Source organism: Condylura cristata, unplaced genomic scaffold (assembly GCF_000260355.1).
Source record: "Condylura cristata isolate star-nosed mole 26May11 unplaced genomic scaffold, ConCri1.0 scaffold00027, whole genome shotgun sequence".
Lineage (NCBI taxonomy): Eukaryota > Metazoa > Chordata > Mammalia > Eulipotyphla > Talpidae > Condylura > Condylura cristata.
In genome coordinates this window covers 15,633,093-15,648,120 of record NW_004567128.1, presented here as the reverse complement: position 1 = coordinate 15,648,120, position 15,028 = coordinate 15,633,093, and the positions used below count along the sequence as shown (strand labels likewise).

The window sequence follows — 15,028 nt, the reverse complement described above, 5'->3', positions numbered from 1 at the left end:
AAAAAAGACATCTCCATGTTTCTCTTTGCGCAGCCCTCGCAGCTGTGTGCAGAGGTTATGTAGCCACCAGGCTTACTGAATATGGGCGAGGGGGAGGTACGCAGTGTGAGTTCCCCCAAAGTCATCATCATGTTCATTCCATCTTGTTTATCTTTTACCGGTTTGGCACTTTTACCAACTAAATGGTAGGCGTTTACCTTTTAAACTATTCTGGGTGAAATGCAAAGTATTATCATTAGCTCCTCTTCACAGAGGAAGATTCTGAGGTCCTAGGGTTAAATCATTCACCTAAAGTTCTATAATTAAGAAGGGCACCTTCTCCTGAGATGTTCTTTTGGGACACTGTTCAGTAGCTAATAGAACTTGAAAAAACTCAGCAGTGAAATGGAAAAGATAAAGGCTCAATGGTCAGACAGGCCTGCGTGCCAACCTGAGGTTCTATAAACACTAAATGCCTCTGCTCAAAGTGTATGAGCTGCAGACCTGCAGCGTCATCTCACCTCAGAGTTTATTCAAAATATGGACCCCCTGGCCCCGCCCTTTGCTTTCTCAAACCAAACCTGCACAGTAGCAAGACTTGCAGGTGCTTCCCACACACTTCCGAGTTTGAGAGGCGCTGCTGAGAGTGGCTCTATCCCTCACCGGCGAGCCTCCCACTGATTTCACTGTCCTCGCTTTGAATCCTGCTGCACAGCTGTTCAGTGATAGAGAATGCGCCATGCTGTGAAGAGAATGAAACGTGATTGAGGGGAACGGCGCAGTTTTTTAAATACCATGACGTATGGCAAAATTTAAGGGCAACTTTTTGACCTGAAAACTTCTAGAAATGACCCATTTAGTGGGTATATTTCATTTATTCATCCTAATAGCCCTTTGAGGTATGATTGTCCCCCCGCCCCCATGGTCCAGATGGTGAGTCTGGGTGGGTAAATAGCTCACCTACCCATCCGAGTCAATGCCCAGTCTGGGTGCAAAGTCCAGGTAGTGTCTGATTCCAAAACCTTTGCTCTGAACCCCCCACTCTCCTAAATTACCACACATGTGCCCTGAGGCAGGATACGGCAGTGTTCCCCATCAGGCGATTTCAGTGCTCTCCTGACTCTGACGCCAGCGTCATTTCCCTTGCAGACTACATCCGGAGAAGATGTTCGTGACTTTGCCAAGGTACTAAAAAACAAATTTCGAACCAAAAGGTATTTTGCGAAGCATCCCCGAATGGGTTACCTGCCAGTGCAGACTGTCTTAGAGGGGGACAACATGGAAACGTGAGTAGTGGCCAAAGCAAAACAGACTCTCATTTGATGTGTATTTGAGCTCCTCTCAGCTGAATATTCTCCTTCACTCCCAAATGCAAACAGTCTCTCCTATTTCTTTCGTTACATTGACTTGAGCAGAAAAGAGAAAAACAGGCTGATGTCCGATTGCCATTGTCCTCTGTCAGCTGTCGTAGGACAAGAATCTTTTCCAAAAGTGAAACTTTATCTCACATGGGGGAGGGGGGGAGAAAACAAAAACAAGCCATTTTATAGCTAATGACCTTACGAGGCCTTTAAGAAATAGGGGACTGTTTACACATGAGTGATTCCAATATTTCATTTTGATTTTCCTCCCTCACAAACCAGTAGACATGTGTCTTTCTGTATCTGATTGTGTGGTCATATACCTAGTCGCTTTCTCTACAAATAGGCACAGGAAATTTCTTCACTGTAAGTAGAGATGATTCTCATGATCAAGCCGATGATGTCGCCCTCCCCTTGTAGACCTCCCCTGTTTTCCATGACTAATGACCATCCTACCACTGTCCGGTTTCCTTTGAATTCACTTTCTACCTTGGTTCGGCTGTTGCTTTCCATAGTCCATACTTTAATTGGTTGAATTTGATTTATTTTGACCTTTCAGTAACTTTTTTCCTTTTTTTTGGCGGCTGAGTGTGTCTGTGTCTCTCTTCACCACCTCATTTTTTGTTTTGCAGTCCTGTTACTCTGATCAACTTCTGGCCAGTAGAGTCTGCGTGAGTACCGCTGCTACCACCAACACATTCGCTTGCTCGATTTTTAAAGTTTTTGTTCTGTACCTTGGTTTTGCGTTAAAGACATATTAATTTCCCTCCCTTCATTTCAGTTGTTTTCCTCCCCTTGGTGACAATGGCAGAGTGCCATCTACCATGGATCAGGAGAATCAGAGGGAGGGGTTCAGGGCCCTGCCTGGTCACATTTGAACCAGCAGAAATCCTGACCTTGAGTTCAAGTTCACATCAAAGAAATCATTGGGTGGCGCACTGTATTCCTGGGAGATGGCCTTCAGTTAGAAGCAGGGAAGAGTCTTCTGATTACATAACATTCTTTAGCCACATTTCTCAAGAGTCAATGCTTTAGGACTGTCGCAAGGATGATGGCTGACGCCGTAGGGCCTGTGATTAAGTGAACATTACAAACAGGCAGCTTGTGTTTGACGATGCCTTTGTGTGAGTCATTTAGTCATTTCCAGTGTGCTGTGTGGATTTCTTTACCAGGTAAAACCATGGTATTTGATTGATGTGTATAGACTTGGGGGTGTCAATTTTGATCTAAGCTCACCTTGCTCTCCTCTTGAAGCTAAATACTCAGCTCCTAAGCAGCTCAACATTTACGCTGGAAGGAAAGTGTATCGTGTCATCTTTGTGATGACCATACTGGTGTGTGTTACTACTACTGAGCTACCAACTGATAATTGATTTATGAGTTTTTATAATGTCAGAAAACTCTCTTTGTGGAGTCTGACTTAACCTTAATGTTATGCGAGGGTTTTCTAACATTTTTTCGGTATTTCAGAGTATCCCTTATTAAACTAGGTAAAGCCAGACAGCTCTCTTGTGTAGGGAGGAAATGATCAATTTGGAAGACTGGCTCATGTGAGAATTCAATTTATTTTTATTGGGTCTTTATTGTTCCACTATATAATTTAGTTGAAAGTAGATCCTTTTTTAAAAATCCGACTGTGATAAATGCAAACTATTACCTGAGGTTTATTTGAAGTCTTTATAGGCCAAAAGGAAGTGGGATACCAATTCCCCTGCTTTTATAAAGGTGCATGGTTGTGTTCTTAATTTTGAGACATGGTAGCTTTAAGTGGTGAGCTACCTGCTTTCTCTTCTCATCAGGCTTGAAGAACTTGGGGAAGTATTTAGAGCCAATTGTTTTCTTGTTATTGGTAATTGTTTTCCCTAACCTAGGTTGTATATTGGTTTATAGAAATTGGACCCTTGCATAAGTAAGAAACTTGTTAAGACTGATATCCTTAGCCTCCTTGGATGGTTGTAAGCAAATGGGCTTACTGTGTTGGAATAAGGTCTCACCAATTAAAAAGATATATGCTATGCTAAAGAATAAATGGATGGCTAAAGTAGCGCCAGCTACTGCAGAGTAACAGTTCCTCCAAAGAAGTGTAATTTACCTGGTGTAAACTTTCGTTGTGAGGAATTTTGTCTTCCTTGAACTTGAAAGTTAAAAATTAGTAACAGCAAACTGTATCTCTACTTGCCTTTTTATAAAAAGTCAGATTATTGTGCAAGGTTGGAGGAAGAAAACAAACCCAAGAGACTAAATCCCTATTTTCTTTAATACCAGTAATTTCATTAAAGTCTTTATTCATGGAATTATAAGTAATGTATAAAACACTTTGTCAGTTATCCTCTTCAGGCAGAAAAGCCAGGTGCTAAGGTGTTTCATTTTGTAAGCATTGTATCTGATATTAACAAAGCCTGTGATGCCAGCATTTAATCCATTTAATAAGGATCACAGAATCTGAAATTTTCCTGAGAAGATAAGCTCCTTTGTTTTTCCTTAGACAAAACCCTTACTTATCTGTGTTTGTCATATTTCTTGAAACTAAATCTAGTAGAAACCTTTTGGGTAGTGTTTATGCACATACAGGGCAGTAAAGCAACATTCTTGGAGCTATCAGGCTTTAAAACCTGAAGAAATGGACACCCACTGCTGGAGCTTTCACAGGAGAAGATGGTGGGGGAGAAGTGGCCATTATAAGAGGAACCACCCTTCTTGGCGTATTGTTCTGAACGCAGGAAGGGCGAACGGTATTCTTACCTTCCCGGGAAGACGGTTTTAGAAGGCTTTACACTTAGCTTGGTTTCTGGACCAAGTGGTTTGTACTTTTACTAATTTTGGTTTTTAAATGGCTGGCTCTTCTCTGTCCAGTACTCCCTGTTGGCTCATTTTCTGGTTTATTAAGTACCTCCCTTAGTGTATATATTTTTTTAGATTTCTGGTTATTATGAGTTCTTGTGCTTATGCATGCTGTGTTAGAGGCTATGTACATTAATAAGAAAAATAACATGGAATTATCCTCAAGGCTAAGAATGAGAGCTCTGCATAAGTTTCTGTATGTGGTTTTATTAAAAGTGTTTGGATTTACATGCCAAGTTTTCGCAGTGTAGTTATGCTCCCAGGTTTTCCTTGTTCTGTGGAGTGCCAGGATAGCAAGTGTGAGAAGGGAAAACACATTTTCCTTGATCATGGGATTTTCACCTATAGACAGTCTGTGGCTGACAAACTGGTCTCTTCCAGAAGCGAGGGCTTTTCAGTCACACAATGCAAGTAATAAATTCACCTGCAGTGACTATTGCAAAAACATCCACAGTCCCTTAGCATTTTTCTAGCAGTAGGTTGTTTGAGGGTTAGAAGAAACAAGTAGAAAGACTTCAGTTATTCACATGAAAATCTTCAGAGCTGCCTGGTCAGCTGGGGAGTCTTCCCTCCAGTACCTCACAGCAGTTTAAGTACCGTTGTGACTCAGTTCAAAATTGATTATGGTGACATTTGTTTCATAAATAACACCTTTACTTCTTAGGGAAAACTTGAGCTCCCTAGTTACTTGCCGTGATCATCTAATGGTGATGCGTGTTGCTTAACAAACATGTGTGTCTAGTGTCTTTCCCAGGTAAAACATAGGTAAGCACATGTCTGCCTATCTTTCAACGTCAACAAAAGCAAACACTGCTCTGACTGTTTGGACCGAGTCTTTGAATGTCGCTGCACTAAACGAGTCTTCTCAGAATAGATGACTGTTGACTTTTGGATTCCTGCCTTTACCTAAGGGCTTTTAGTGTTGAGAGAGAAGTGGAAGAGACCTTTTGTCCAATTAAAAAAAAAAAAAAAAAGCACAAGCCCCAACTAGTTTACAGGAGAGGTTTTTCTCCTAAGGTTAATCCAAAAGATACTATGAACACTTCAAGGGTAATTAGGAGACCAGATATAAGAGGGGTGGGGAGAAATACTCACCTACAAAAATTCTAATCTCTGGAGTGAAAATCAAAGTAAGTTTCTATATCCCAAAAGTATATAGATTAGTTAGTTATTGTTTATCGACCCTCCTGGTTTGCCCTGTCTGTTCTCCTAGCACAGAGTATCCCTACTCAGTATTTCAGCGATTATCTGACATGCGACAGAATGTAGTCATTCTTTTAAAAACCAACACAGTATTCTTTGGAGTCCTTCAGTTGTATACTATGAAGCAGCAGTAAAGGCCTGCTGCTAATTGGGTAGGTATAGCCCCCTGTTTCCAAAATGGCCCAGAACAACACATCTTGAGATGTGGAATCTTACCCGGTCATACACTGAGGAACTTAGACTGTTGTCTACAAATGTCGTAAACAAATGTAGAGTTTTCCTTCAATAAGAAGGCAGCAAGTACGTGGTGCAGGTGTAAACTTTTAAACCACATCATGCTCACATAACTTCAAAACTATAGCCTGCAAGCAATGACAAAGGAGGACAGACTGTCACATAGAGATTTGCCTTGCCCAACCTCTTCTATAATTGAAATTTGCCAGGGAAGCTTTTGAGCTCTTTAAGTATAAGAAAACATCCGTCCAACATGGATTGAAAATACTTGATGATATCTAAGAGACAGCAACAACTCAATGTGTTCCTTCTCCATACGATGAGGATAAACGCATTCTGTGTGGTGGGTGGTTTTTCTCCCTTCAAGGATGGTATCTGTGACTAATCACATTTTCTGCCTTATAGGCCTGCCTCGTCCCCTCAGCTTTCACACGATGATACTCATTCACGCATTGAACATTATGCTAGCAGGTATGAGACTAGTCGAATGCCAGGCCAATATTGATTGAAATAACTAACCAAGGAAAGCTAACCTGTCATCATTTGAAACAAATTATTTTCTTTTTTTCCCCCACTCTTGTCTGATTCCTACTAATCAGCTTGCCCTCTTAACGTGCATGCCATTCCACTGCATGTTGTTTTTGGACACCAGTAAGAGCATCTGTCCAGAACAATCTCCCCTGACCCTGGCCTTTAAACATTTCTGATAGCTTTTGTTATGTTTTGTATACTGAGCACGTTTAAGAAATTGACTTAGAAATCGTCTAACCTTCTTATGAAACTGCTAGACCAGACATAAGGATGTGAAACAATGATGCTGTGTTACATGGCTTTGCCCTCTCAGTGTCGATTTTGTGTATTATGCCATGAAAAGAGGATAAGTACGTTCCCTCCTTGGACCTTCCTGTCCGACTTTCTTTGTGTTCATGATAATTTTTATACCTAAACATTGTATTGCTCTTTCTCACCTATCTTAGTGCTTGTTAAAGAAACCTGTCAGAGTTTGGTTACTTTGATATCGTAAAAGACTGTGACTCTCTGAGGTAAAGGAGGTTTATCAAGGTAAAAATTGCTAGCAGAAGTTTAGAAAGCTTCTAACTGCTGAACATTATCAACTGTGGAGCGCATAACTAGCTGTCATTAGTGGAACACTGTCACTATATTAAAGTGCAAGGGGTAGTGGAACGTATGGAGCACAACTGTTGTTAGGGAAGCTTTTCTTGTGCAGCTGAAGGCCTGTTCTCAGTTTAAGGAAGATTCATCTCTGAAGAACCAACAGTGAGACAAACACCCCTTCCCTTAGAAGTGTCAAGCTCTACTAACCAGCTGTGGTCAACCACTCACTGCCTCCAATGGTTACCCAGCGCATGCGTCCTTTGCTTTGAAGGCTTCCTTTCTCCTCTTGACGTGATTTATCCTTTAGTTTTCAGGAATGTTCGATTAGGTCTTGCATAGATTCTAAGAAGTCACATAACTTTTAATGAGCTTTTACGTTTTTTATCAGGCTAGCAGAAATGGAAAACAGCAATGGATCTTATCTAAATGATAGCATCTCTCCTAATGAGAGCATGTAAGTATCCTGTATCTTTTTACAAAATGTTCCTGACGATGAAATTGCTTTGAGGGATTCAGAGGTAGGGCAGTGCAGGACAGAGGGATGAGCCTTATCTCCAGTTGATCTTGCAAAGAGCCATTCAGGCACCTTTTTCTTTAGGTCCTAACAATCTGACCCAAAAAATGAGCTCATGCAAATTCTGGCATGATTGATATTACAAATTAGCAAGTGCAGTTTGCCGTGCTCTTAACCAAACCTGCCCGCTATTTAAAGGGATTGGATGTGATTTCCTAAAGTGAAAACTCAGTAGTGAGCTCTCCACTAGCGGGGAGAATATGTAAATCCCATTCCACTGGCATTGAGATTCCCATAGGGGAAATTAGTTGGGCATTTTTCTTCAGCGATCCCAAGTGGTAGAGTTTTGTGATTTAGCATCTTTGTGAGCTAAATAAAGAGTCCTTGTGAAGGATTTCAGAAGAGGCAATACAGACTCGGGTCCGCTAGTGGACTTATACGCCAGCACAGAGGGCAACTGCCGTGGATACAGGGCCTCAGGAAGCAAAAGGATGAGGATCTTCTAACGAAATAGGGAATGCAGAGAGAAGAAATCTAGCCCAAGTAAAGGGTGCTTTTAGCTGACGTTACGCACGTCTCGCCAGTTTGTCATGGCGCATTGAGGGACAGGGGAGAATGATCCGATAATGGAATGTAGGGGTATGGCAAGCCCAAGTCCCCCTTTGGAGGAGCAAAGGGCCACTGGAAGCATGCGACTGAGAGAAAGAAGGCCAAAGATTCTGTTGAAGGCATGAGAATAAGCCATCCCATCTGGTTCACCGAGACGATCAAGGTAATAATGTAGAATCAGGTCAACCTCCAGCCGCGTCTGCCTATGACTGACTGAAAAGAAAACCACCTCTTCCCCCACACCTGACGATGGGGCTAGCTCTGGCTCCCTGCTCGGGAGAAGTATTAATCGTATTGTTATATAAAATACTTGGACAGCAAAATCAGTGGCCAAAGACTCTGCCAAATGCAAACATCCTGAAAGATGCGCTGTCCTGGGTCCCTGTGTGATTGTGCAGAGAGGCTCTGTCGCTTCCTGCCCCCCCGAGGGCACAGTGACAGAAGTGGGAAGTTCTAGCAATGCAATAGGAAGAGGGCTAGTACAGAAAGCGGCCAAAGGCCTTTTGTTTTCTTTTTAAACAGAATTTTACCTTCACTCATCCTGAGGACATGGAGTTCATTTCAATGTTGGATGGTTAAGGGAGATTTTAGGGGCAGGCCTGGGGAAGTGGTTTATACTCAGTAATGATTTTTAGTCAAATTTTCTCAACCAATTACCTGGCTTGACAAACCGAAGTCATTTAAATCAGGAGGGTTTTTTTTTTTTTTTTTCAATTCAGAAGACATGGCAATGAGAAGAGGAAATTGAGCGAGTGTAAAGAGGGAAATAGGGATATAGCAGCTTCATGATTATTAGCTGGAAGCCACGCGTGTCAGCCTTTCCTGACCATGGATACATACAGTTCTTTTAACTTGGAGGCACACAGGCATCTTAGGAGCCAGGAATAATGCTGGTGTGTTAGAGAATTCCTAGTTTCAAGGGAAGAGTCCAACACAGAAGCGTAGTGCCTCTTTATGTCCCAAAATGAGTCCTCAAAAGCTGCTCTAAGGAAGGACTAGTTCAATGATTTAAAAACGACTTAATGCATTTTCTTTACTTCCAATTTGGGGTTTTGTGTCAAAACTGCAGTCAACAAAACAATGATTGTTTCACTGTTGCTACCATCCTGCCTCTGTGGCTTGTTGAAGTTCAAACTGACTTAACCAGAGCAACACCTTTTTGTTACATTTCACGCAATGGGTTGTCTTGACAGGCCTCATAACAGAGCCATTATTATGTCCTTTAAGTATTTGGATCGACCGTCCACACAGAAGCCCAGTATACTGCCATTCATTGCCCAAATAAATAGGACAGTCAGAATCAAGTGAAAATTTGAGCAAGAAACACTGAATTGTTATCAGGAGGAAGGTAGACCACAGCCTCAACAGTATCAACATGTTCTTAGAAGCAGGAAAAAGGGTCTAAATAATTGTTAAGCGCAAATAAATGTTTCTTTTTAAGTACACACCTGAGTCCCTGACCCCCGATCCAAAATAAGGGGGGAAAAAACCAAAACCTTTGATTTTATTTTCCAGAGATGATGAACATTTGTTAATCCAGCATTACTGCCAAAGTTTGAACCAGGACTCCCCCCTGAGCCAGCCTCGTAGTCCTGCCCAGATCTTGATTTCCTTAGAGAGTGAGGAAAGAGGGGAGCTAGAGAGAATCCTAGCAGATCTTGAGGAAGAAAACAGGTGAGTTTTATTTCTAGCTTTGTCATTGGTATGCAGAGTGCATTGATTTGCACGTAGAAAAGTGCCAGGAATCTTCACTTAGAGTCATTCTATGTCTAATTGTGTTCAACAATAATCTGTTTGGCTCCATTTACAGATTCTTTTTTTTTTTTTTTTGTTATCTGAATGAAGAAAATGAATGCACTAGTATAATTAAGAACTCCTATTTTAGGTGTGAAAGGAATTAATGCTCAGAGCGGTATTTGATTTGCTGCATGTGTTTCGGAGGCTTTATGTTTGAGAATAGACTTGAACAAAGCAGGTTATTTAATTTTATGATTCTATGATTTGTACGTATTTGGCCATGTTATTTACCTCAAACCATTGAAGAAAGTAGTTCTGTTGACTTGGTCATGTTTGGGAACAAATTAGCTCATCATAGTTCTCATCAAATGCAGAGAAATCATTTATGCTCACCATCATTCCAATTGTCAATCATCACCCAAGAAAGATATTCCCATAAAGACAGCAGAAACTATAGACGCAAACGACTGAGGAACATTCACCACGACTACAGCAAGAACCAAGATGGGAAAATCTGGGGTATCAGGTGCTGTCAGGGTAATGCAAATCATCAGCCTTGGACTTTTGTATCACAGCTACGCTTACAAGGCTGTATTGCAGGTCCCTTGGTTAAGCAAGGCTTTTGTGTGTGATCATGTCTAACTCAGTGTGCCTTCTTCCAGCAAATGCCACCAGGCACATCTTTAAAAGAGCAGTTGCTCAAATGTGTAAGATTTGAGTACTTTCATCTCTTTGGTTTAGCCCAAGGCACCAAGACCTCTTAATCTAGGCAACACAGCTTGTCTCAGACCAGTGCCCTCAGGGGTATGTCACCTGGAGATGAAAAAGCAAACTGCCATTCATCCATCCATCGCTTTCTGCTGCCCTGCCCTTCTTCTTCACTCTTGATACCTCTGACCTATGGCCAGAGCTCTTCATCCGGTTGGCTTCCTTTAGTCTCTTTCCTACCCCTCCAGTAAATCCTCCATACTGACAGACTCTTTACAGAACTAAGACCTATCTTCACATTCTCTTGTCATTGAATTTCCACATCTAGGGGGAAAAAAAGCTCCTCAGCTGGGCACTGAAAACCTTTAGCCTCTTCTATAACTGTATCCTGGCCACGCTGCTGCAGCTGTTTCTGAACACATCCTGCTCTCACCCACTTTTCTGGGTCAAGCCTGAGCTTGCTTACCTCCATGTCTCCTCTGCCATTCAGACACTGGAGGTCAGTGCAAGGTCCATGACCTTGCTCAAAAGTGTATTCTCTTTGGACCTTCTTTTGACAGTTTGCCTTTTTATCAGCCCTTTCCAATGCTTCTGTCTAAGAAACGTAGTCAATGTTTGGGGGGCCAATACCCCCCAAGAGAACCTAGGAAAGTAAATATTTAGAGGCTAAATCAGTAAATGTTTGGTTAAACAGGTCTCAGTATCATTCCAGAGGTAATATGGAGCACTTTGTTGATTTTAATGGTAACATTATCTGGGGCCATATTCATATGAGACACAGTATGAGGACTGTGAGGGAGAAATCATTTCCTTCTGTGTATACAGGCTCCTCATTCCCCATTTATGTTCAGTTTTTTAGTGGTCAAATGGGGGGGGGAAGCAGAGATTGGCATTGCATATTTTTTAATCTCATGAGTCAAGAGCTCTCTCGCTTGTTTGCCAACTCTCCCTCCATGCCAGAACAGCCAAGCCAAAGGTGTTGGTGAAGAGGCCGGATCACTAGACTTTATATATCCCTTTATAGTTGTCAGAGCACTTTAATGTACTTCCTCGAAGCATTGTAAAGAAGAGGGTTAGGAAAATACAGAGGTTCCAATGGCTTCACAATCAACTAGTGGCAGAACCAAGATCAAATCCAGATTTCCTTACTCAGAACAGCCAACTCTACCTTGCACCAAAGAATGTAAGTTACTCTACATAATTGTATCAGGTAGGAAATGATTACGTCTCTATGAATACGAAGTAACCAATATAACACCATGTACAGAGTTGCGGCAGTGTTGTCTACTTGAGGTACAGTGATAACCACTTCACCTCAGGAGACACCTCAGACCAGGCTTTAAGAATATGACACTTTACTCTGAGAGAAGGAAAAATATCATACCAGGCCTGCCTGACGAATCTAGCGTTGGCATGTGGCTTTTTGTGAGTTAAATGGCTCTTTCTGTAAAAGGTGCGGGTGAGCTGCTTCCTCCACTTGGCCACATTTTCATTCCCACCAAATCCCAAAGAAATGTCCCTAAGGAGCGGCCATCTGCAATCCTTTGGCTAGCCTCTCTTGACTAGTTTTGCTCCAATCACTTCAGAGCTCTAGCTTTGCCTTCAGGCCCACCCCACTCAGTGTTGCTTAAGGAGCCTGTAACCCACCATGCCCTCTGAGGGAACCCAGGAGGTTACCGGGCACCATCAGTGCCTGCCAACCTGACTCTGTCCCAAGTGCAGCTGATTACATAATCGGTTATAAGCATATATTTAGAGAAAAAGGGACAGGAGAAGTTGAGATTGTCCCATGACTCCAAATGACACTTATTTTAATTGCAGCACTCATGCATGTACTTTGCACTAAAATTCTTTTTTCAAACCTGATTTCCTAGAGAAAAGCCTTTCAAAAGCTTTTCTTCTGCTCACCTTTCAAAAACACTTCCCTTTCTCATACTTCCCTGAGTAGCACCAAGCACTGATTTGTCATAAAATTAGAATGTTAAGCATTCATTTTCAAAATCCCAGACGCTGCAGGTTTCTTGGTTTATGCCACAAAGATAAGCTAAATCTGGATTTTCGCGATCATGTCGCTTGATAAGTATGGGTGACACAGAGTCCTTCATGCCTCACTTCTGCATACGAGCTCTCTTCCTCAGACCACAGATAATTCACCTCTACTTGGTTGTGACCAGTCGGATGCTAAGAATGTGCTCATTGTAAGCCCTGAACATTGCAAACTCCAGGTTCGCTTTTTCCTCCTACATAGATGGAAGCCTGCAATCTCCACTTAGAACTACAACTTCCTCTGAGATCCTAGGGATGACCCTACCAATGAGAAGATAGCCTTTAAAATAGACAAAACCTCATTACTATCCTGCAGTCTGCACAGCAAATCGATTATATTGTTCCAAAGACGAAAAGAACAGTGAAAATTAATACTGAAGTGCTTTACCCCGAAGTATAAAGTTGTTAGGGGATGCTGAATGACAGCAGGGAACTGTCTATTATTAGTACCTACTCAGTGCCTCGCGCGTCTGACCGGACAAGCAGACTCCATGCAGCCTACAGTTTGAGTTTCCTCTTGCTCCTCTCCATTCCTCCAGTGGTTACGCAAGATTACTAGTGTTGCGTTCAAAGACATTGGAGATGGGTCAATGATACCACTGGAGTGAACCAGCTGTAATCCATGGCCCTGATGCTTTACTTTGTAAATGATGCAATGAGTTGGGGTTCAGCATTTTCAGTGCTCACTCTTGTCAGTATATCTCCATTCTGTGTTCCTTTCTCAGGACTGTGTGTGAGTCTCAAATGACGGTAAGAAGACAGCCAAGACGCAGGGAAACCCAGGGGGCATTCGGAGCAGAGGGAAGAGCTAAAGCAAGGGTGTCGGGATGCAGAACCACTGGGAGACTGCAAACAGCTGTGGTACTTTTGTACCAAGACAGAAATGGCAGGCAATGTGCAGGACAGGTCAGAAGAGCAAGGTGCCAGCTGAGGTGTGGATGCTCCCTCGCCTAGCAGAGGGAGCGCTCCAGAGTGTGAGCCAGGAGTGATACCTGCTAGACTCCAACTTGGACAGCTGTGACCTTGGAAAGAACAATGCTTGAAATGAAAACCTGGAGGTAGCATGAAACCCAGGAAGGCAATGGGGGAGACCAGCTGGTCTGGAGTATTATTTCAGGGCAGAGCGTTTGATTTTTGGGGGGGGGGGACGGTGATGGGGAGGGTGTTTGCTTGAGACTGACAAGCCAGGAATGGCTGGTCCATTCTTTTATCAAGTGTTTACAGCAGTCCTTCCTCGAGGCTTGAGGAGTTGCAAGATGGTGAACGGGGTACTGGAGAGGTTGAGTGGGAGCTCCTGGTGACTAATGTGCAGATGACAGTGAGAAACAGAACTCTATAAAGTTTGCAAAAAAAGGTGACAGTGTGTGGCATTCGATGTATGAGTGACCCGATTTAAGGTGTGAGGGTCAATTCCCATCCGGGCAGTGTATCACAGGAAGGAGACACTGGATTTGGCAGAATGCTGAAAGATTTGAATATTGAAGTATTCAATTGCCTTATTAACAGCAGGGAATAGATGTGCATTATATGAAAAGCCAACTGAGAAAGGCGAATCTGAAAGTCACCGCCTTTATTGGTTCCTTATGCTCACCTAACCTCTCCCAGGCATCTTTGCCTGTGCAAGGATTGAGAAATACTCGGTGGCGACTGGGATTATGGCTTAATCTGGCTGGTGCTCACTGCAAACATCGCCTTTTACTTAAGATATTAAGATATTCAATGAAATGAGGTCTTCATGCCACTTGGCAACAAGGCTCCCCAAAATAAGGCAAAACGGAGTTGTTAGGTAAAGGGAGCTAGTTTTCCCACATTAATCAGGCATCTAGAATTTTCTTTTTCATGGCAAGAGAAGCTCCCGGGCATTTAATCAGCTGAGCAAGAGTCAGCCTGACTCAGACAGAAGGGTGGTCCATGGCAATCACTTTCTAACTAACCAGTTCAGTCACTTAATCGAAGTCTGAGATGATCAATTCCAAAATAACAACGTACCACACATTTAGTCTCTGTCTGGTTATAGCAACGCAAGCATTACCGTTGCCTTCTTTGCAAACAGATTCCGGTTTCAGTACAAATACTACGCGTATGAAATTGAGGAATAGGCGTGTTTTGAGAGACTGGAACGGTTCCTGCATTCGAGGGCCTATCTTTGTCTTAGAATTCTTGGAAATCAGCATAAAAGTCAAATTATTATCTGGTAAACTGAAAATCTTGGCAGAAGAATTGGGTTTCATACTACAGAAAAACTAAAGCACCCCTCTGGTGATTAAGAATACTCACGATTTCCCTGTATAGCTGCCATCTCTCTCAAACAGGCTGGATAAAAGCTGGAGCGCTAACACTAACAGTTTCCCTTTTCAGATCCTCATCCTCCTTTTTACTTTCACTGCCAGACCCTTCTGCTCCAGTAGAATCGATTGCACTTATTATACCTTTCTTACTTTCCAGGCCAGAGGATAGGATCCCACTCAATTCAGCAGATAGGTAGGGAGGGTTTCACGTTGTTTTTCAAAGCACAAGGACGAAAAAAATAACAGGCTCACCCTCATGAAGCTGAGATGGTAATAAGACCTTAAAAACATAAGAAACCATCATCAAGGTTCAAGAGTGATTCGGAGTCTTCCAGGCTGAGCGAGGGGATAAAGGATGAGCTTTGCATACTGGCAGAACAGTGAGCAAACTG

The 15,028-nt window shown here is 42.5% G+C and overlaps 1 protein-coding gene across 7 annotated transcripts in view; it reads left to right on the top strand.

Moving 5' to 3' along the window:
* DMD (dystrophin) overlaps positions 1-15,028 on the top strand; it is a 1,782,468-nt gene that overhangs the window by 1,725,502 nt on the left and 41,938 nt on the right. For 4 of the 7 annotated variants that reach the window (XM_004689937.2, XM_012730294.1, XM_012730295.1 and 1 more), the window contains 5 exons: positions 1,129-1,265; positions 1,973-2,011; positions 6,024-6,089; positions 7,123-7,188; positions 9,373-9,531. In XM_004689937.2, the coding sequence (XP_004689994.1) occupies positions 1,129-1,265; positions 1,973-2,011; positions 6,024-6,089; positions 7,123-7,188; positions 9,373-9,531 (467 nt within the window). The remainder of the gene's footprint in view (positions 1-1,128; positions 1,266-1,972; positions 2,012-6,023; positions 6,090-7,122; positions 7,189-9,372; positions 9,532-15,028) is intronic. The other 3 variants (XM_012730298.1, XM_004689936.2, XM_012730296.1) reach the window with 1 other exon arrangement.